This window comes from Podarcis filfolensis (assembly GCF_964270895.1).
Source record: "Podarcis filfolensis genome assembly, chromosome: 4".
Classification (NCBI taxonomy): Eukaryota; Metazoa; Chordata; class Lepidosauria; order Squamata; family Lacertidae; genus Podarcis; species Podarcis filfolensis.
This window is the reverse complement of record NC_139607.1, coordinates 33,634,862-33,656,146: the sequence shown is the minus strand read 5'-3', so window position 1 is coordinate 33,656,146 and position 21,285 is coordinate 33,634,862. Positions and strand designations below refer to the sequence as shown.

Below are 21,285 nucleotides of genomic sequence, written 5' to 3'. Positions count from 1 at the left end.
CGCGAGGTACCACTGTATTACTGATTTAGTTGCACCAATGGTCTGACTCAGTATGAGGCAGCCTCCTAGCTTCTCCAAACCATACATAATTGTATACACCTCTGTCATATTCTCCCCCCACTCTTACTTGCCTTTTAAACACACATATACACACTTGTCACAAACTTTCTAGGAAGAATTCAGAAACATTTGATTTACTTGGTACTTTATTCCAATTTATATAGCATGGTACCCAACCAAGTGAGCAACAGAACTTCCCCTTCCTCTCCTCTGCCCCATGACATCTCCAGATCTGCACTGTAGGGTTGCAGAACCCTCAAAACAAATACACAAGGATGGGAGAGGTAGGAGAGGTCCCATTACGTGGCCAGTAATCATTGCATCCCACTATTTTGTTGGATGGCATCCATAATATTTCCATTTTTGTGGCTGTATATGATATAGCCATTATGTGGTAAATGAAGACGCACACACACAAATTCAAATCCAATGTGTATAAATTACATATCAAGATTTAGGGTAACCAGGGTACAAGAAATATATTCATTCAAATGTGTCAGAAAAATAATAATGGATAAAGGGTAATTGATTGCCAAATAATAACCATTATTTATTGTCATGTCAATGTTCCCTCTTAAAAATATACCCCCCCCCCCAAAAAAAAGAGTTAAGCTTTTTATTTTTATTTTTTGCTTTGGCATTGCTATAGCTGCTTATTTTTAAACAAGCACGTAGATCCACAGTTTATCTTAAGGTGGCTTTCATTTCTGACATACAAAACACTCAAAGGGCTTTACAAGTTTGGAAGCGCCTGCAAGCCTTAATCCTTCAATAGCCTACTTTGAGACTTGAGCAGTTGTGACTTGCGACAAAAGGAAGGGGAAGAGAGGAAGCTACAAAACCGCTACGTCTGGTATTTTCATGTTCCTCCCTGGTTGGTTTCACTAAATTGGAAGTTACTTTTATTGATGGTTTTGAAGTGCCACTTTTATAACAGGCTTGTGTCTTTTTCCATACTCTACCATACCATTAAGACTTTGGAATGCTTGGAGTAAGGGGCAGGCTCCCAAAGTGACTTTCCAATCTGTGTCCGCAGTTCTAGCCAAGTTCCCTTTTAATGTATGGAGCAGGCTAAGTTGAACTCGCTCTCAGAATAACACAGAAGTAAAACGCAGCTGCTGCTTTAAGTGGCACTGTGTGATAATAGGACTCTGCTGTTTACTGGAACTCAAGTGCCTGGACTGGTACACGCACAAGCAGTATATGAAATCTGAAAACATGAGGATAAAGGAGATTTCTTTACGGCAAGATCCTGATCTACGAAAGGAATTGGCATTGCTAGCTCGGGGGTGTGATTTTGTTCTGCCTTCCAGATTCAAGAAGAGACTCAAAGCTTTCCAGCAAGTCCAGGTTTGTTTACCATTATGAGTTTGACTGGACTGTGTGTGTGTAATATTTTGAGGGACTGGGGGGGGGATGTTCATGCTGTTTGAGTGGAAACTAGCCAGATATGCCTTGAACTTTGAAAAGCCCAAGTGTTTTTATTAGGTTAGTATAAAAACAAATACACCTGCGTTTGAATATGGCTACTTTGTTCCTGTTATTGTTGCTACTGTTTGCCTTGAGACATGCTGTTTGTTACACTCCGTATGTAAAAGTGGGGTGTTGAACAATATAACTTTCCCCAGCATAAGTGTTCCTTTTTTAGCCTATGAATGTGAAACTGCTCAGTAGAAAATAAACAATTAATAGTCATTTGCATACTTATCTATCCTGGCCATCTTGCATAATGAAATTCATTTTTAAAGTTCATGTCCAGCATCCTGTTATAAATGTTATCCAGTTCGTGTTATAAATAAGTGAATGTTATTTCTCAACTTACCATGATTTTCTACTGTATAGTATTGTAACCTGATCAGGAGAAAATACTGATCTTAGTTGCTTATAATCAGATATAATACATTGATGACGACCATGCATTTTAATGTTTAATCTTTTCACCCTGCCTTTCACCACCCTGACAAAGCTGTATTTAGTTGATGCGAGCATCTTCAAAATTGCATAGTTAGACAGAAAAGTGAAATCTTTTCCTCAAAGCTGGGAATCTAATAACGATCTTGCTTTCAACTGGAGTGCAGCTTGACACTGGAAGCTAAATTGCTAAAGTCTACATTTATCTTATTCACATCTCCCCCCCCCCCCTGCACTTTCAGAAGTTTTCAGTTTTTGATGTTTTATTGTGTTTTTAATATTTTGTTGGGAGCTCCCCAGATGGGCAGAATAATAATAATAATAATAATAATAATAATAATAATAATAATGCCTCATTTCCTCACACAGGCATCAGGGGAAATGTTAATCTGCTGAATACTATTCTTCCCAACTTACTTACCAAGTTGGAGTAAAAAGTGATGCATGTGTGCAGGCATGCAACTAGGGTGGCAAAATCCCCAACAACCTAACCTTCCTGCTGCAGCATTTTATACATATATGGGTAGACCCAGGGGTGTTGTTAGTAAGTGGCCCAGAGGGCTGAAGCTATGAAACGTTTGCACTGGGCCTGGATCTTCTGTGTCTCCCCTTTGTCAAAGCTTTGTTTATAGGGCATTCTGGACAAGTTAAAATAGGTAGTTGGGGAGTACTGGTGTTGCACTTTCTGGCTTGCCTAGCCATCCTGTAAGCAAAGGAGAAGAGGGGGGAGGCAAGCCCTTCCCACTTGTGCTCAGTAAGCTACAAGGTGTGGGGAGGGGAGTGACTATGGAGTGGGGAGGACAGCACACTGAATGGTGGGAGATAGTAACCAGGAAGTTTATTGGGTGAACATGAGCCAATAATTTTCTTGTAGTCTGTTGTCTGTCATCACCATCCGGAGAAAACTGTTAATGTGTGTATTCTTTTTCTTTTTTCTTTTTTACATCTTACATGCATAAGTGCTCTGCCCATTTCAGAGATGGAAACGTGTTTTCTGAAAAGTCTTCTTCATGCATATATTCTTGATGATAAAATACACATCATGTCTGGCTTGACTAACTTACGTGAGGGCCATTTTCTTGATTTCCAGCTGTAGCCAAGATTGTGTCAATCTATTATTGTTGGTTGTCATGTGTGAGCAATAATCGGCTAGTGGCAGGGTAGTTGTAAATATATGCAGTGACTGGATTGGGTGAGGAAGGATGTATATGTATGATAGAGGGACAAGGGGGTCAAGTTACATGTAGGACAAGACTTGTAGTTTTAATTAGTATTGATAGCAGCAGACCTTGCCAAAGATTGTGTGGTTGGGACAGAGGGTCCAATCCACATTGCAGTGTACTGGGTGCAGAAAATCCTCTCTGCCTCTGTCTACCCCCACTCCTAGCATACACCAAACTATGATGTGACAGCAGGAGCCACCTCAAATTTGCATCTACACATAAAAGCTAGTGTGCGAATTCATTTATTGAGCCTTTGCTCTGAGTCTCTTAGGAGACTAGCAACACTTCTTGATGGGGCAAATAATGTTTATAGAAATAAGCGAGCTGTGGTATTCAGTGCTGAATGATTGTTCTTCAAGGTGCAATAGTGGATTTCCACAGCCTGCTTCCATTCTGGATCCTTAGCTACTGACAACAGGTAGATTTTTGGCAGCAAAAGTTTACAAATTTTATGCAAGAGGCACAATACTGTGGGATTTATTTATTTATTTATTTATTGCTACTTTCTTTCACCTTCATGAAAAGAGGAAGAGAGGAAAATCACATCATTCTGTGGGCCTTTCCTGAGTTTTTTAAATATGCGAGTGTTACTCATTGCTTACTTGAGAACTAACTTTTTGTTGTGATGAAGTAGCATTTCCACGACATTCAGATATCAGTAGCATGTTGCTGGAAATATGCTAGGAGTACATTCAGCTGCTGTGATTTAATGGAAGGTGCTTTTAGGACATGGCTTAATCCAGTACATGAGTCCATCGACCAGAACCTCAGTGCAATTGCTTACCTTCAGTTTCTGGAGTGATAGTGTAGATTAAGTCAGGCATGGAGTGAATTCTTGCTGTGGGAGGAGTCCATCCAGTAGGGCCCACCATCTGTGAGTGTCCTTCCTGCAGTCTCTGATTAAGAACTTGCAGGACAATCAGCTTCTTTTCTTTTTTCTTTTCTTTCTTTCTCCCCCCCCCCCTTTTTTTTTTTTGAGAGAGAGAGAGAGATTGAGAGAGAGTGTAAAGGAAGTTTCCTTTTAAAAGAAGTCCAATGTTCCTCTGTTAGGAAGCTTGAAACATTTTTGAATCTGTTTACTGCACCATTGAGCTACTTTGTGCTTCATGTATTTTAAGGTGAAAGAGAAATAGGTGTGTGTATGTAGCATATATATGTAATGTGGCCTTGTGTATATATAATTATATATATACATGAGGCAGAGAGTGAGATGCTCCTACCCCGTTTTTCCTCTGAAGCCACAGCTTGAAATGTGCAAAGAGGCAATCGAATGCTTGTAGCTTGACATTCCCTCCCACTTGTGGCTTTGGGTTGCCCTGTGCTGGAATGCTGGCCTCTCTTATGAGGTCACCTTCATACCCTAGATTTTGATCGCTAGATGTAAAAATAGCCCATTTTCAGGTTTTGCTTGGGCGTATGTGTGTTGCAACCACAAACTCTTAATATAAATATAGACCTGCAAGCTCATTATATATTGGGCAACTGTCCCTTCTGCTGTTGTAAGAACCTCCTCTCTTAAATACAAAGATGTAGTCAAGAAATGTTTCTGACATTAGGAGGTAACATGTTATTGAGTTGCAGGGTCTCAAAACCTTTTTATTTAACTTTTTAAATAAAAAACAACAACAAACCACCATTATATTTGTTTTTCATATAATAACTATTGATCTAATGTCAGTGAACATTTGCCTGTGTGTTTTTTTTTTAAATTTCTGAATGAAAGGCTATTTTTCACTCGAAATTAATTATTGTATTATTGTTTCTGCATCTTTTAGCGACTCTTCCCTCATCTATGCTATTTTAACTTGTTGCCTGGGTCATAGAATCATAGAATCATAGAATCATAGAATCATAGAGTTGGAAGAGACCACAAGGGTCATCGAGTCCAACCCCCTGCCAAGCAGGAAACACCATCAGAGCACTCCTGACATATGGTTGTCAAGCCTCTGCTTAAAGACCTCCAAAGAAGGAGACTCCACCACACTCCTTGGCAGCAAATTCCACTGTCGAACAGCTCTTACTGTCAGGAAGTTCTTCCTAATGTTTAGGTGGAATCTTCTTTCTTGTAGTTTGGATCCATTGCTCCGTGTCCGCTTCTCTGGAGCAGCAGAAAACAACCTTTCTCCCTCCTCTATGTGACATCCTTTTATATATTTGAACATGGCTATCATATCACCCCTTAACCTCCTCTTCTCCAGGCTAAACATGCCCAGCTCCCTTAGCCGTTCCTCATAAGGCATCGTTTCCAGGCCTTTGACCATTTTGGTTGCCCTCCTCTGGACACGTTCCAGTTTGTCAGTGTCCTTCTTGAACTGTGGTGCCCAGAACTGGACACAGTACTCCAGGTGAGGTCTGACCAGAGCAGAATACAGTGGCACTATTACTTCCCTTGATCTAGATGCTATACTCCTATTGATGCAGCCCAGAATTGCATTAGCTTTTTTAGCTGCCGCTTGTGGGGATTTACTTCATTTTTTTGCTAGTACCATGAGGTACTGTGTAGTGTGTGAAGCATTTCTTAAGTAAATAGGATTATTATTTACTGTTTACTGCAGAACTAGTATTACGTGGCACCTGTCACCGTGCCAGTTCCACATTTTGTTTTTGTTTTTTTAATTCTCTTTATTAATTTTCATACACACAGATACACACATATATACACAAAATAAATTCTTCACGAAAAAACCAATAATAAAAACAACATAACTAAATTATAAAGAAAAAACGAAGAAAAAACAGAGACAAACATATAAGTTATTGACATTTTGAAGTCAGTTCCACATTTTGAAGCGGTTAAGTGGGCATATATGGGATAAGGCACTCCTGCAAGTAAACTTGTCCCAAGCTGTTAAGCACTTTATATACTAACACCAAAACCTTGAACCTGGCCCAGTAACAACCAGTGCAGATCTCTGAGTAGAGGTGTCATTTAAAGTTACTTTTTTTTTAATGTGCTTTAACAGACCTGAAGATTTTCTTAGGAAAGAGCAGAATGTGTTATAATATAAAGTGCTGTTGCAGTCTCTGTTGCCTGCCAATACTATCACAATGGTTAACAAAGAATGTGTGAGGAGCACTGTTTGGCATTGTACTCTTGCATGCCTCCCTGTAAGACTGCAGAGCTCTTTTTCTAACTCAAATCATGTGTCTAAGTCTTCAGATTCATGCTGGAGTACATTCACTTGAATCAGTAGTACACCTTTCTCTCCCCTCCACACCTGAGTAATAACTGGCCAGAAAACAAGTTTCTCTCTCTGTGGGGGCTGTTGTGAAGAAACAATTGTTTAGATGTGTGCAGGCTGAATCTTGCTGCTATCAGAGCTCATAAATAATTGAAGGAAATTTTTTGTTGAAATCTCACAGTATTTTCTGCTGTGGACATTTAAAACAAAGAACATCTACAATGTTATCCCTTGGTAAAAGAGTAGTGTACAATATTTGAACAAAGTTATTATATTGTGAAGTTCTTGAGACCAAATCTAAACTTGATTCAAGACTGAGTGTCCTAATAATAATCTGTTTTTGATATAATGTTACTCCAAGCCTGTGCAATAGAAGTTGCATGTTATGCAGCTCATAAGTATACATGGTCTATTTTTTAGCATTTTTTGTATTTATTGATTTGTTTGTTTGTTTGTTTATTAAATTGGTTTAGTGCCCTTCATCTGAAGATCACAGGGTGGTTGGCAACATAAAAATACAAAATGAGAACACAAAATACACAATAAAACAAAAGCACATCAATAACCCCCCTCCTACGAACACATTTAAAGGGCCATAGAAAGTTTATCAGCCAAAGGCCTCATTATAGAGAAACGTATATGTAATGAAGGCTCCAGGTGAGCCTCCCTGAGGAGAGCATTCAGCAAATGGAGAGCCACCTCCGAAAAGGCCCAATCTTGTGTTGTCACATTCTGGACCTCTCATGGAGGAGGCACATGAAGGAGGGCCTCAGATTATGATTGTAGGGTCCAGGTCAGTTCATATAGGGAGAGGTGGTCCTGAGCCATTTAAGGCTTTATAGGTCAAAACCAACACTTTGACCTTTATAGGACAAAACCAATACTGCAGCCAGTGCAGTGAGGCCAGGATCCATGTAATATGCTCAAACCATCTTGCCCCAGTAAGCAACCTGCCTGTTGAATTCTGCACCAACTGAAGTTTCCAAACCGTCTTCAGAGGCAACCCTACATATAACACGTTGCTGTAATCTAAGCTAGAGGTTACCGGAGCATAGACAGTAGTTAGGCTATAGGGGCACAGCTGAGCCACTAGCCGAAGCAGATGGAAGGCACTCTGGACCGCTGAGGCCACCTGAGCCTCAAGCGACAGTTAAGGATCCAGATGTGCCCCCAAGCTGCATACCCACTCCTTCAGTGGTAATGTGACCCCTAAAAAGAGCTGGCACCCTCCCTAGGGAACTGCTCATTAACAGTGGCTCGGTCTTCTCTGGATAACTGCACGCATCAGTTTCCTGTAGATGTTAAACAGCATAGTGGATAAAACTGAACCCTGAGGAACCCCGCATTGAAGGCTGCACAGGCCCACAGATCATTCCCCAAGCATCATTCTCTGGAAACAACCATCCAAGTAGGACTGGAACCACCACAAAGCAGTGCCACCTAACTCGGACAGCCACTTCAGAAGGATACCACAGTACCGAAAGCCACCGAGAGGATGAGAAATAGACATATTATCCCCAACTCCCTTCCAACGAGAGATCATCATTCAGGGCAACTAAAGCAGCTTATGTTTCAAACCGGGCCTAAACCCCTATTGAAATGGATCTAGAACATCATTTTCCTCCAAGAGCACCTGGATCTGGTCCATGACCACCTGCTCAATAATGTTGTCCAAGAAGGGGAGCTTGGCAACTGACTGATAGTTACTTAAGATTTTCCAAATGCAGGGAGGATTGGTTTCTTGAGGATTGGTTTTATTGCTGCTTCCTTCAAGCAGGTAGGGACCACTGCTTCACAAGGAGGCATTAGTCACCTCCCTGCCCCAGAGTGTGGCCTGCCACAAACGTTGGGCCAGTGACGTTAGGGGCCAGAGCCAGTCACCTCGGCATGGATGTTGAAGTCCTCCAGACCCAGCAGTCTGGGAGTCCTCAACACTGCCTATGAGACTAACTTTGTCACCTCAGGCAGGGAGACTGCTAGGCAGCGAGGTGGCTGGTAAACCAGCAGAATGCCTAATCTATCCCAGTTGCTCAATGCCAGGAACACATTACTTTCATTCTGCTCTTGCCGTATACCATATACCAAAGCAATTTTTCATTGTGCATGCTTGTGCACCCCTTCTGGTCATCATTTCTCTGCATCTTTGGAGTAAAAATGTGTCAGCATATATCATCTACTTCAAACTCTAAAAGGTGTTTACTGAAGGGCTTACTATCTGCTGATGGCAATGTTTGTGTTTCCTCAAACAGCTGGTGGTCGTGTTTAGCTGTCAGAAGCCTAACATGTAAAGAGCAAAGCACTTTTGTAAAGAAGGGAATGCTAAATATAATCAACATTTCCCAAATCTAAAGGCTTAACATGTTACACTTTGCTGTCCTCCATTTGGCTGCAGTAGAAAATAATTAGTGCTTACAAGCTTAAATTGTATGGTGTGTTAGTGCTGCTTTTTGTTGTCATGAAGTTTCTTGTAGTGAGCTGTTTTGCAAACTTCAGTTTTCATTTCTTAGCTGAAACTTTTTTGTGCCATTTGGTGTGTATACACTAATGTAGCAGTATGTATACCAATATTATGTGGCAAGAGAGTTTAAACCCTGCAATCTGTATAATTTATGGCCCTATTAGTCATAGGGTAGGGAATTAGCTATGAAGAGCACTGAAGCTCTGACCCTTCGCTATTGGAAATACGGTTGTCCTCCCCCACCCCAGCACAAGATAAAGCGCCCACATATTTCTGAGCCTGCCTTGGCATCCATCCAGCAAGGCTTCAAACTGTTAAAAAAAAAAATCAAACTGGCGCTTTCAGAGTGCAGAATTATTCAGCCAATAACAAATTCCAGTACTCTTCTTCAGTAATGTGAATCCATAGCACTCTGCCTATGCTTGGCTGTTTCGGACATTTTTACAGAGCTGTTTAGGTATGGTCAGTGTTAGAAACTGCGATATGAAAGCTAGGTGCTAAATGGCATCTTAAACCAAGGTTATAGGCACAACAACATAATGTCTAGGTGCACTTTTTTAATAATAAGAATACAAAGCTGAAAATGAACTGCAGCTAAAATATTATGTTCATTTTTCACATGGTCTAGTCCTTCCCCTGCCCACCCCCGTAATATTCTTAAAAGGGTCTCTTCTTCAGTCGTCATGGAGTAGCTGGAAATGGGGAGGCAGAAAAAGTTCTTCCTTTCCTTCCACTCTGCAGTTTTAATCTGAAATCTTAGGTGCAGTTCTTTCTTGGTCTCTCAGTGGCTTTGAATACCACTGGGCTAACTGTATTACAGCACTTCCATTCCTACCTGTGAGAATCCAGAGAGTAAAAAAGAAAAAGAAGAATCCAGAGAGTACCATTGTGGAAGTGCTCTTTGGCCTCCTGGTACTTTTAATATAGTATTCCACAGGGCATTATTTTGTGTCCAGTGCTATTTAACGTATGTTCCTACAGAACACCTGACTCAGGAGTTGCTGTGTAAGCGCTGGGCCAGTGCCTGAATGTAGTGGTGGACTGAATGAAGGCCAATAAACTGAATTTGAATCCAGAGAAGAAAGAGGTTCTTTAGGTAGATAGATGGTCTTATGCCAGAAGACAGGCCAGTTGCCTGTTTTGGACTGGGTTGTATTTCTTCTGCAGGAGCAAATATGTGGCTACTCCAAGATGCATCTTTAAAGACCTGAGTGACCTCTGTGACTACTAGTGCCTTTTGTCTAGTATGCTGGCTACAGACATATCTAGATCGGGGTAGTCTGAGCACTGTAGTCTACGCATGGTACTCTCAAGACTGCTGCAATACAGGGTTGCCCCATGAGTCTGAACCAGAAGTTCCAGCTAAACTGTTGATGAGGGCATACGGCCAACAAACCTTTGCTAAAACATCTGCACCATATACAGCTGGGCCAGGCTCAAGGTTCTCATATTAATATTCAAAACCCTGAACAGATTAGGTCCATGATATCTTAAGGACCTCCTGAGCCCTTATATGATATCCCAGCTGAGTCATGGTATCACACAGAGGAGCACTGTTGATTGCTTCAGACGCCCAAATGGCTTCAACTAGAAGTAGGACACTTAGTGTTGCTGGCTCCATGCTGATTCTTCAGGCATAACTTTTTCAAGAAGAACCAGCCATTTTTACCATTGTTTGTGTTGTTTTATGGTGCATGTTTTATTGTGCTTGCATATTCTGTTGTACATTGCCTTGATACCTTATTTGATATGTGGTGATTTGTTTATAAGTAAAGCTAACTTTTCAGAACAGTATGCAATTCTATTTTATAGTGCAATCATATGCATGTCTATTCAGAAGCAAGTCCCATTGAGTTCAATGGAACTTACTCCCAGGTGCGTATAAGATTGCAGCCTGGGTGTAGCATTTCTTAGTTTTATTCCATCTGTTGTTCCTTTTGCTGTATGCTGTCATATTTCCAGACAGCAATATGAATAAAAGCTAAATCCTTGTTTACCAAAAGCAACTTTTTATCAAGTTGCTCATTAAAAACTGCTATTGTTCTTTTTTTATTTTGACTAATAGTCACATCTATACATACGTTGACATGCGATTTCTTCCCCTCTTTAAACTGAGCCTTTAAAAAAAAGAAGAAGAAAAAAACAGCTGCCCCCTCATTTCTTCCAAGGATGCAGTATCACTTTCCACCCCTTGTTCTCCCCATTTGAATTTAGAAAAGAACTGGCTAAACAACTGGAAATTATAGTGTAGTCTTGACACATTTAGTAAAACTGTTCATTATTTGCTAGTGATTACTTGGTAATGTTGGTTCCAATAATAGATTAACCTTTGAGCAATTGCAGATGTTTGTTACCCATTTCCAAAAGCGTGAGAGGAGGCTATAAGGCAAAAGGCAGTTTTTTGTTAGGCTTCAGAAAAATCTCTCATTTCCCTCCCACCCCCAGTTTAAGGGTTATTCCTATATTACCATACAAATGTTATAGTGGTAGGATTGTTAAGTGTAATTTCAAGACTTGGAGACAAAACTGTCAAGATGCCTATTTTAGTTTATGTCTTAAAGTTTAATTTTTCCTTTTTCTATAGGTTCAGTCAAAGAAAGAAGAACCTTTGACACCATCTCTGAGCCAAACCATTCCAACATTTTATTTTCCTCAAGGATGTCCGAAAGAAAAAGTGAACATAGATAGTGTTATTACTAAGATAGAGAAAACTTTTGCTCAGTTTCCAAATGAGAGAGCAACATTAGAAGATATGGGTAAAGTTGCAAAGGTGAGCCCAATAGGTTTCTCTTCTTCTTGCCCAGAAGGATATGAAGTTCATGAAGAACATCAAATATACTGAAGTGTGTGCAGTGCAATCCTAGGTGTGTCCATAGGGCTGCATCCTTAGTATATTATTTGGGAAGGAGAAAATAATTTTTAAGTGGGACCTACCTCTGACCATAATGGTGGAGTAACTGCCACTTACCAGGAGGGGGAGGGGGAGGCAGCAGGATGGTTGGCACTGTGTGGGTGCATTGCTGGAGGTGGTACTCCTCACCAGCCGCTCCTGTGCTATACTGATATAGGCTCTCACCTCAAGGAAGTGGCTTGCAGGCCACTAGCAGCATGTGAGAATATGGCCTGAATCACAAAGACCTGCAAAATATGCGGTAGCAGTTTCTTTCTTGCGTGGTGCATTTTAATGTATTTTGAATCTTTATTGGAAGCCATAATAAATTATTCTTCTTCTTCTTCTTCTTCTTCTTCTTCTTCTTCTTCTTCTTCTTCTTCTTCTTCTTCTTCTTCTCCTTCTCCAGGTTGAACTGTAAATGGCTGAGCACAGTTAGGCTTTGTGTCATCAGTGTAGTCATAAAATTGACCTAAACATATTGTGCCTTAAGGATCTCTCCAGCGAGTTAAGGTTCGCTGACAGTCTGTATAAGTTATTTATGCAATAGAGAGGCTGACAATAACAGATTGGAAAATAACAGATATGGAAAGAGTTGTACAGTGGTACCTCTGGTTACGAACTTAATTTGTTCCGGAGGTCCGTTCTTAAGCTGAAAGCGTTCTTATCATGAGGTGCACTTTTGCTAATGTGGCCTCCGGTATGCAATTTCCATTTGCATCCTGGGGCAAAGTTCACAACCAGGAGCAGCTACTTCCGGGTTAGTAACCTGAACCACTGTATTTAAAGAGAAGGAAAAAGTGATAGGATTCTGTCCAGCAAGATCTTGCATGCTACAGGTGGTGTTTTTGCCAGAAACATCCCTTTAATGAGCCTAAGGTTTTGACTTAAATTTGAAATGAGTATGAATAAGGTTGTATGGCATCTAGGGCAGTACAGCATTTCACTCAATAAGTTAAACAGTTACAGATAGGTAGCCGTGTTGGTCTGCCATAGTCAAAACAAAAAAAAAAATTTTTTCCTTCCAGTAGCACCTTAAAGACCAACTAAGTTAGTTCTTGGTATGAGCTTTCGTGTGCATGCACACTTCTTCAGATAGTTCTTCATACCAAGAACTAACTTAGTTGGTCTTTAAGGTGCTACTGTAAGTTAAACAGTGTACTTTGATGCTTACAATAGTGCAATAAAAATGAAAGCTACTTTCCTTTTTCCAAAATGTTGGCATCCCAGTGCTTTTCCAGCCGCACTGGCTCCCGGTGGAGTACAGGGCCAGATTTAAGCTGCTGGTTTTGACCTTTAAAGCCCTTCACTGCCTAGGACCCTCGTACCTACGGGACCGCCTCTCCCGGTATGCCCCACGGAGAGCCTCAAGGTCCATAAATAGCAACACCCTAGTGGTCCCAGGCCCTAAGGAAGTTAGATTAGCTTCAACCAGAGCCAGGGTCTTTTCAACTCTGGCTCCGGCCTGGTGGAACACTCTGCCTCATGAGACCAGGGCCCTGCAGGATCTGATTTCTTTCCGCAGGGCCTGTAAGACAGAGTTGTTCCGCCTGGCCTTTGGCTTGGAGCCAATTTGATTCCCTCCCCCTCTTTCTTCTTTCTTTTTTCTTTTCCTTTCTCCTCCTGCGATGAGGCTACATTTTAATATTTTAATGTTTCAATATTTTAATGTTGTATTTTAATTTTGTTTTTAAGTTGTATTCATTCAACTTGTTTTTATTATTGCTTGTTAGCCGCCCTGAGCCCAGTCTTGGCTGGGGAGGGTGGGGTATAAATAAAAATTGTTGTTGTTGTTGTTGTTGTTGTTGTTGTTGTTGTTGTTGTTGTTCTAATAGGCCTGACAGTTAGTTCTAAAAGAATAATCCTCAAATTTGCTTCTGATTAACTCTAGGCTTGTGAATGTCCTCTATATTGGAAAGGTCCACTATTTTTTTGTGCTGGAGGAGAACGAACGGGATTTGTATCGGTTCATAAATTTGTTGCAATGTGGCGAAAGTAAGTATGATTTATTTAGCAAGGCCATTTCATCTTGCTTTAAATAGTTTAACTGAATATCTTTCCTAGAAAAAACCCAGCATTAGAATAAGGAACATGGCAAGAGTTTTAAAATATTTATTGTCCTCTTCCCCCATCCCAAAAATGTATATTTGGATTTGGTGTAAAACAACCATGCCATTTCAAAGTGAAGTTTTTAAAAAAGAGAAGGAAAAATAAGATGCTTGAAAAAGTTCATAAATAAAGGCATTGCTGGGTTTGAACAGTAACTCTTTTAAGCCTGCTAGATTCCTAACATTTGATGGGTGCATATATGGCAATTTAAGAAATTTAGGGTTATTATTATTAATAATTATTTCAGGCATTGCAATAGAATGACATATTTAAAACAGTTATGCATGTAAAAACAATTGCCCAGTGCTTTTTTCCTTTAAAAAATGTTTAGGGGTACTCTCATTTTGACTCAAGAAAATCACCATTTTATAGTTCAAATCCGGGAAAATAAATACAGTAAATGGACAAAAGTACAAAGATTCACAAAATGTTTAGGGGTATGCATACCACTATGTCCTTCCAGAAATAAAGCACTACAATAGATATATCAGATTGAAACAACAGCGCATATATAAAATCTATCCAGATCCAGGGCAGGGACCATCTAGGAAAATATTTTAAAAGGCTTGTGGAAAGAGAAATATATTTAGCAGGCACCAAAAAGCCAATAGAGGATGCCCTTCTCTGATATGCAGAGGATAAGGACCACCACAAGAAAGGCTCGATTTTAACATTGTGTGGAATAGACTTCCTGATAGGATGCTATCTGCAAGAGGTCCTTGTGCAGAGTGTGGTGATTGGTTGGGTATGTAGGAGATGATTGGAGCATGTGTGGCTCACCTGGGGCCCTCCAGGTGTTGTAGGACTATCAGTCCTAGCCAGTATTGCCAGTGGTCAGGAATGATGTGTATTGTAGTCCAGCAGTATCCGAGGGATCACAGTTTAGCCACCTCTAGATAAGAGATTTCATTAATTCTTATGCTTACATTTTGAGCAGATCTCCTGCTGGGGAAAAACAGGTTGCATTACAAAGAAATCCAGTGCAACACTTGCACTAGCAGAAGCTTGTTGTGCAGCAGATGATTCTTGCTCAATCTGTTGCACAATAATCTCCCCCTACACAATTTGTGTAGAATTTGTGTTTCCCCCTACACAACAGCTGATTGTTCTTATGCAACATTCTTTGGTAATCTACTTTTGCTTTCCTTTGTGCAACCATGTTCCACCAGCACAAGTATATTGCTAAGTGGCTTTAACTTAGTACAGTCATACCTTGTTTGTCGAACGGCATCCGTTCTGGAAGTCCGTTTGACTTTTGAAAACGTACGACAACCAAGGCGCAGCTTCCAATTAGCTGCAGGAGTTTCCTGCACTCAGTCGGAAGCCGTGTTGGACGTTCGGCTTCCAAAGAACGTTCACAAACTGGAACACTCACTTCCGGGTTTGTGGTGTTCGGGAGCCAAACCATTCGAATCGCAAGGCGTTCAAGATCCAAGGTATGACTGTACTACATTGCAAACAACTCACAGGGCATTTAACTTAATATACATGTGCACATTAGACTACTTATGCATTTCAGGATTCTACAGACTTGCCATGATGCTGCCTCCAAGTTTGTTCATCTTCTCAAGAGCCCTGGATGTAACTATTTGGTACAAGAAGACTTCATTCCATTTTTACAAGTAAATTGCACTTTCTTGCTTGCTATTTTTATGTCATGAACCCTTTAAAAGACTTTAGTTTACTTTCCATTCTTTTTTAAAGAAATAAACATGACTGGCCCTTATTTGCTAACTCAATGACACACAAGCTGACAGATCAAAAAGCTCAAGCCATTCCTAGGCAGCCCGATCACTAGAACATGGTGAAAATGAATCAGTGCTAGGTTTCTCACCCAAAGTTGATATGAAGGCCATTCTGCCTCCATAGCCTTCTGAAGCCTTTCTATTCCTTTTCTAGCTCGCATTCAGATTACATATGTGCATTCGCCCAGCTCCCTCCTCTGAATCCATGCTTGTCTTCCCTCCTCCTCCAAACTGTTTTCCTCCGTTGCTACTTTCTCTTTGGAGAAAAACCCTTTTCCCAAATAACTGGAATTTTGCATATTATTTCTAAAATTAGAATTCTGTTTTTCTTCCTAAAAATGAAAGCTACTTTTCAAATAAGTTAAGACATTGTGCTTAAGTACCAACAACATGCATCTAACCTTTGTGCTTCTTTCTTAGGATGTGGTCAATAGTCATCCCAGTCTAGTCTTCCTAAAAGAAGCATCAGAATTTCATTCTCGGTATATTACAACAGTAAGTAACTTGTATATAAAGCTTGTTTTTTCTTGGGGCCAATCTAGAATGATTTGAGCATATAACACCAATCCTGGCACAACTGCACTGGCTGCCAATTAGTTTCTGGGCTCAATTCAAAGGGCTTGTGTTGACCTATAAAGCCTTACATGGCTCAGGACCTCAATACCTTAAGGGCTGCCTCTCCCCATACAAACCAACCCAGATCCTGCGCTTGTCATCTGAGGCTTTTTTCTATGCCCACCTCCCTCCCAGAGAGGTTTGGGGGGTGGTAACAAGAGAATGGGCCTTTTCTGTGGTGGCTCCTTGATTGTGGAGTGGCTCGCCTTTCACCATCATTACATGTCTTTAGATGCCAGGCAAAAACGTTCCTCTTTACCCAGGCCTATGGCTATTAAATAATTGAAATAAGTGAAAGTGTCGGGGAGTAGACTGTTCTTATAATATGATCATTCCACCAGCACAAGCATTTCTGCTCGCCAGTCAAAACGATATTCCTTCCCCTGCAGTTCTGTGAGTTCTCGTGGTCCCTCAGAGCCGACGAGGTGTAGGGTGTGTGTGTGTGTGTGTGTGTGTGTGTGTGTGTGTGTGTGTGTGTAGCAGGGTAAAGCTCCATTAAATTAGTGAAACTATTTGAATTGAGTAACATGAGTCTGCCACCATCACATATAATACTATTACTACTACCACTTCCATTTATATGCCACACTTTATCAAAAGATCTCAGGGCATTAGAAACACATTACAAAACATCAATGATCAAAACATAATAAAAATATAGTAATAAGCATACTGACAGACAGCCTAATAGTAAAATAATAATTAGTGCAACATTGAATTCCATCAAATATCCGACTGAAAGTTTTCTCAGCTTTGTTTAGGTAAGTTCAAGCCTTTTAAAGCTTGTAGAATGTAGAAAGCAGGGATTTGGAGAAGGATAAAGCACAGTGGCTATAGATTAAGCCCAAAAGATCTGTCAAGGTTTTGAGCAAGATAAATTGAAAGAGTGTTTATATCATACTTAAGTACTCAGACTATTTGAATGAATGCAGTTGGTGCATCATTCATGCTTTCTTTTTATGTTTCAGGTAATACAAAGGATATTTTATACAGTAAACAGATCCTGGTCAGGAAGGATCACTTGTAACGAACTCAGAAAAAGCAGTTTTTTACAGGTATGATCTGTGTAGTTTTGTGAATAACAACATAAGCCTTTATATGTTAACTGTTCAAATAGATGGCACTGAAATCAATGAGCGCCAGATGGTTTAGAGCAGTGTTTCCCAAAGTGGGCGATACTGCTTCCTTGGAGGGTGCTGGAACTATCCAGGGGGGCACTAGCAGCCTCGGGTGCAATTGTGGGGAGGGGGCAATGGAAGCATAAAGAACATTTTGAAAAACCGTTCATACATGTTACAGATAGGTAGCCGTGTTGGTCTGCCATAGTCAAAACAAAAAAAATTTTTTCTTTCCAGTAGCACCTTAAAGACCAACTAAGTTAGTTCTTGGTATGAGCTTTCGTGTGCATGCACACTGACGAAGTGTGCATGCACACGAAAGCTCATACCAAGAACTAACTTAGTTGGTCTTTAAGGTGCTACTGGAAAGAAAAAAAAATTTTCGTTCATACATGTTTCATCTGTTGTGTAATGACGCTAACTGCCAGGTTGGGCTCTGTTGCAGAACGGCAACAATTCCTCCCCTGGACCCAGCGGTTGAGCTGGAGGTGAGGGGTTTTCCTGGGCTTGGGTGAACCCTTTTTGGCTTCACCCAGGAAGTGGATTGCAGCTTGACCGCCTATTTATAGAGATACATAAAAGAATGCAAATTTGTCACTGCATATTTCTGTTTGTTCAGTCAAAGAAGGTAGAATTCCAGGGGTGTGCTATTTTATTTTATTTTTCTGAAAAGGGGATAGCAGGCCAAATAAGTTTAGAGGGTTTAGAGGGTGAACTGGTTTTTTCCCTGTGGATCTTTGTTCTGTTCTGTAATATTTTTATTTGCAGTTAGCCAGTAAGGCTTAATGCTTGCAATTTGATAATGTTCCAGTTGAATTTTACGTTGGTTTGTTGAAAGCCTGCTGCAGGAGGTTGTGCCATATTTATTTAAGTAAGATCATATTTTTCATCACAGAACTGTTAAGCACAGTTCAGGCAGTAGATTAAATCATGATTTACACCACTGCAGATGAACTTCAGGTTTGCATGCTTCCTCGATGCACATGGGAGGAGACAAGTGAAAGTTGTTTTCAGTTTTGACTAAACCTCAGTTCCCTGTTAGATTTAGAACTTTGAGAAGTTGTTGGTATAGAACTCAGTGGGGCCTATAAGATACTGAATTCTTCCTACAAGCTGCTAATACGGTACTTCCTCTCTTTTATCAATAGAATGTGGCATTATTGGAAGAGGAAGTAGATATTAACCAGCTGACAGAATACTTTTCATATGAGCACTTCTATGTAATCTACTGCAAATTTTGGGAGCTGGATACAGACCATGACCTTTATATTGATCCGAAGGATTTAGCTCGGCATAGTGACCATGGTATGACAAATGGAACAATTCAGTTCATTTTGAATAGTGCATGAGAGTACATTTCTGAGTCTGCAAAGCTGGAAGATATCCTATGCTCTTCTATGACAGCACAGAAGTTGCCAGCCAGGTGGGGCAGAGCCGCTACACTAGCTTCCCTGCAGATAGGTGGCTGTTGCTTACTTGGAGGGGAGAGGCCGATGCAATGCAAACACACCAGCAGAGTCATTTTGTTGTTTCTGACAGTGCAATTGCACGATGCTGACTTCCCCACTGTGTCTCCTTTTCGGTAAGCAACAGCGACCCACTTGCTGTGAAGCCAGCATAGTGACTCTGCCCCCACCTTACAAACTGCTTCTGTGAAAGTATCCATATTTGTAGCAAACCAATCCTTAATCTTTGATCATAGTTCATTCCATTAAATTTTCAAAGACATAAATTAATAGTCTGTAGACCTGGATGTTACATGTGTAAAAACTCTTGTGTATTTTCGCATATCTGAGGAACATTCCTGTAGACTGGGAGCCAGCTTCTCCTGCACACACAGTACTCAGAATCAATGTGTGCTTTCTTATGCCACTTCTGTGTGATGCTTGTTCTTCTTAGTGTTTACAGTATCTATAGTGTTAATAATTTCCTTTTCGGTGCTGTATCAGAGATTTTGCTGAAGTCCACACGGAATGAGAAATATTTGAAAGATGAACTAAACTGTAGGGTTTCATCTGCTTTAAACCTTTTCTACTGAGGAACTAGTTATAAAAAGGCAGTCTGCAGTAGTAACTGTATTGTAGTAGCTTGGCTGGTACAGTGCAGAACATTTGTGTTAGTTTAATGATGGCGCAATCTTCTGAGGACAATTACCAATACACAATCAAGAGCTATGATCAAAGAGGTTTGGGGCTATATACCTTTTGCACTGTCATATGTCATTTTATCTGTACTGCTAAGCCTCCAGATTGGCTAACAGAACTAACACTTCCGTTGTGCCGATTATCCCTTCTAGACTCACAATGAACTTGAAATTAAAATTTAACTGGATTTATGTTTCTTTTATAAGAAGTTTTAATCAGACACACCTAAGAAGGGGCTAGAATTTTGAACAGAACCATGTCTTTTGAACAGAACCATGTCTGTTCAGTGGGCCAGTTCATATGCTCAGCATTCTTACCTGGCATGAGAATCCCTTTACATCATGAGCAGTGTTCTTGCCACGCATATATATACGTAGTATGTGATACACATGTAGGCCTGAGGGATGCAGTTTCCTCTCCCCCAAGAGAGAGACACTCTCCCATGGGGAAATACAGGGCAAACTGGGCATACTGACATCACACTTCCTTTACCTGAAAGATGCCCAAAGAGGATCTCTGCTGGGTGGGTATTGATTGTTAGGCCAGAGTCCTTAGATGTTGATTCCTTGGTGAACTAAGGCTTCATTTGCTGGAGTGGGGAGGAAATTGTTCAGTGAAGCCAGAGTATGAATGTGTTTCAGAAGAAATGTAAGATGTTTTTCAAAAATTCAGGTTGGCAATTGTCCAGGTAGAAGCAGGCACATGTGTTCAGTTGCAGGCATTTAAATAGCATTTGTAAATATAAGACACCCAGGCCCTCTTATTTTAACCAATTTTAATATTGGCTTTTTATAATGTTGTATCCTGTCCTGCGACCTTATAGTGAAGAACACATAAGAAATCTAATGAATAATAAATAAGGCTAGGAATGAAGTATTTCTAATAAAGTGTTTATGTACAAGCTCTGAAACATTTAAAATGTATGATTTAACTTTAACATATTAACTGTAACCGTTTTGCTCTTTCACAGCTATATCTAATCGGATGATAGAGAGGATTTTCTCAGGAGCTGTAACAAGGTGTCTCTTTTTTATTTATTAAATTTAAATTTAACCATCATGCTTCAAGAGCAGTTGGCAAAGTACATGGACAGCTGAATTCTGATAAATATAAACATATTTCCAAGATCCAATATTTCCCTTAATATTGATTATTCTAAATGCTTCATTTTTAAAAAGATTGACAAACTGTAGGCTAATTTATAAATTCTTTTCCATATATTAAAAGTACAATTTCACTATAAAGAAAACAATCAACAACTGCATTTTCATGACTGACAGCAACAGTTGTGTTTTAGAGTACTAATGCACATATGAAAATGGTTTTTAATACCTTCTCTTCTCCCTTTGCTTTAATCACCTGAATCTCAAAGAGGCAAGAAAGCACAGAAAGAAGGAAAAATAAGTTATGCAGATTTTGTATGGTTTTTAATATCGGAAGAGGATAAAAAGACTGCAACCAGGTAAGAATAAATAGCTGTTAGGAGTATAATTGCAGGCCTTTTATACAAGATCATGGGGCCAGGTGACTTGTGCTGCTACCAAAGTTTGATAATTAAATTTCATTTTATAGATTTTTCTTACGTTCAGTACTAATGAATTAAGAGGTTTGCGTGTTAAGGAGAGGCTGGGTGCCAGCTGTCAGGGGTGCAATTATTTCATACTACATTGACCCAGAGGGTTAGGGTAAGAAATGTTGTTGGCATTTGTCTGTCTCGAGAGGCAATGGAGTGTGCCTCAGGGGGTGAAGTCAAACCATTGCATTAGCAGCACCAAAGTGACTTCCCTAGGGCGCAAGCCTCAGCAGTGCATTTGGCAGCAGCTTGGCTGC

General features: G+C 40.2%; 1 protein-coding gene and 1 long non-coding RNA gene across 5 annotated transcripts in view; one reads left to right on the top strand and one right to left on the bottom strand.

The window, feature by feature from the left end:
- PPP2R3B (protein phosphatase 2 regulatory subunit B''beta) overlaps positions 1 to 21,285 on the top strand; it is a 37,931-nt gene that overhangs the window by 12,061 nt on the left and 4,585 nt on the right. For 3 of the 4 annotated variants that reach the window (XM_083610730.1, XM_083610729.1, XM_083610728.1), the window contains 8 exons: positions 11,419 to 11,604; positions 13,616 to 13,719; positions 15,353 to 15,455; positions 15,999 to 16,073; positions 17,162 to 17,248; positions 18,460 to 18,616; positions 20,426 to 20,474; positions 20,828 to 20,917. In XM_083610730.1, the coding sequence (XP_083466856.1) occupies positions 11,419 to 11,604; positions 13,616 to 13,719; positions 15,353 to 15,455; positions 15,999 to 16,073; positions 17,162 to 17,248; positions 18,460 to 18,616; positions 20,426 to 20,474; positions 20,828 to 20,917 (851 nt within the window). Of the gene's footprint in view, positions 1 to 769; positions 1,411 to 11,418; positions 11,605 to 13,615; positions 13,720 to 15,352; positions 15,456 to 15,998; positions 16,074 to 17,161; positions 17,249 to 18,459; positions 18,617 to 20,425; positions 20,475 to 20,827; positions 20,918 to 21,285 lie in introns of those variants that run through there. The other variant, XM_083610731.1, reaches the window with a different exon arrangement.
- Positions 13,822 to 16,034, bottom strand: LOC310761389. The gene is made up of 2 exons (XR_014547458.1): positions 15,980 to 16,034; positions 13,822 to 14,778 (listed from the first exon to the last, which is right to left on the bottom strand). It is a non-coding gene; the product is annotated as an uncharacterized lncRNA (long non-coding RNA).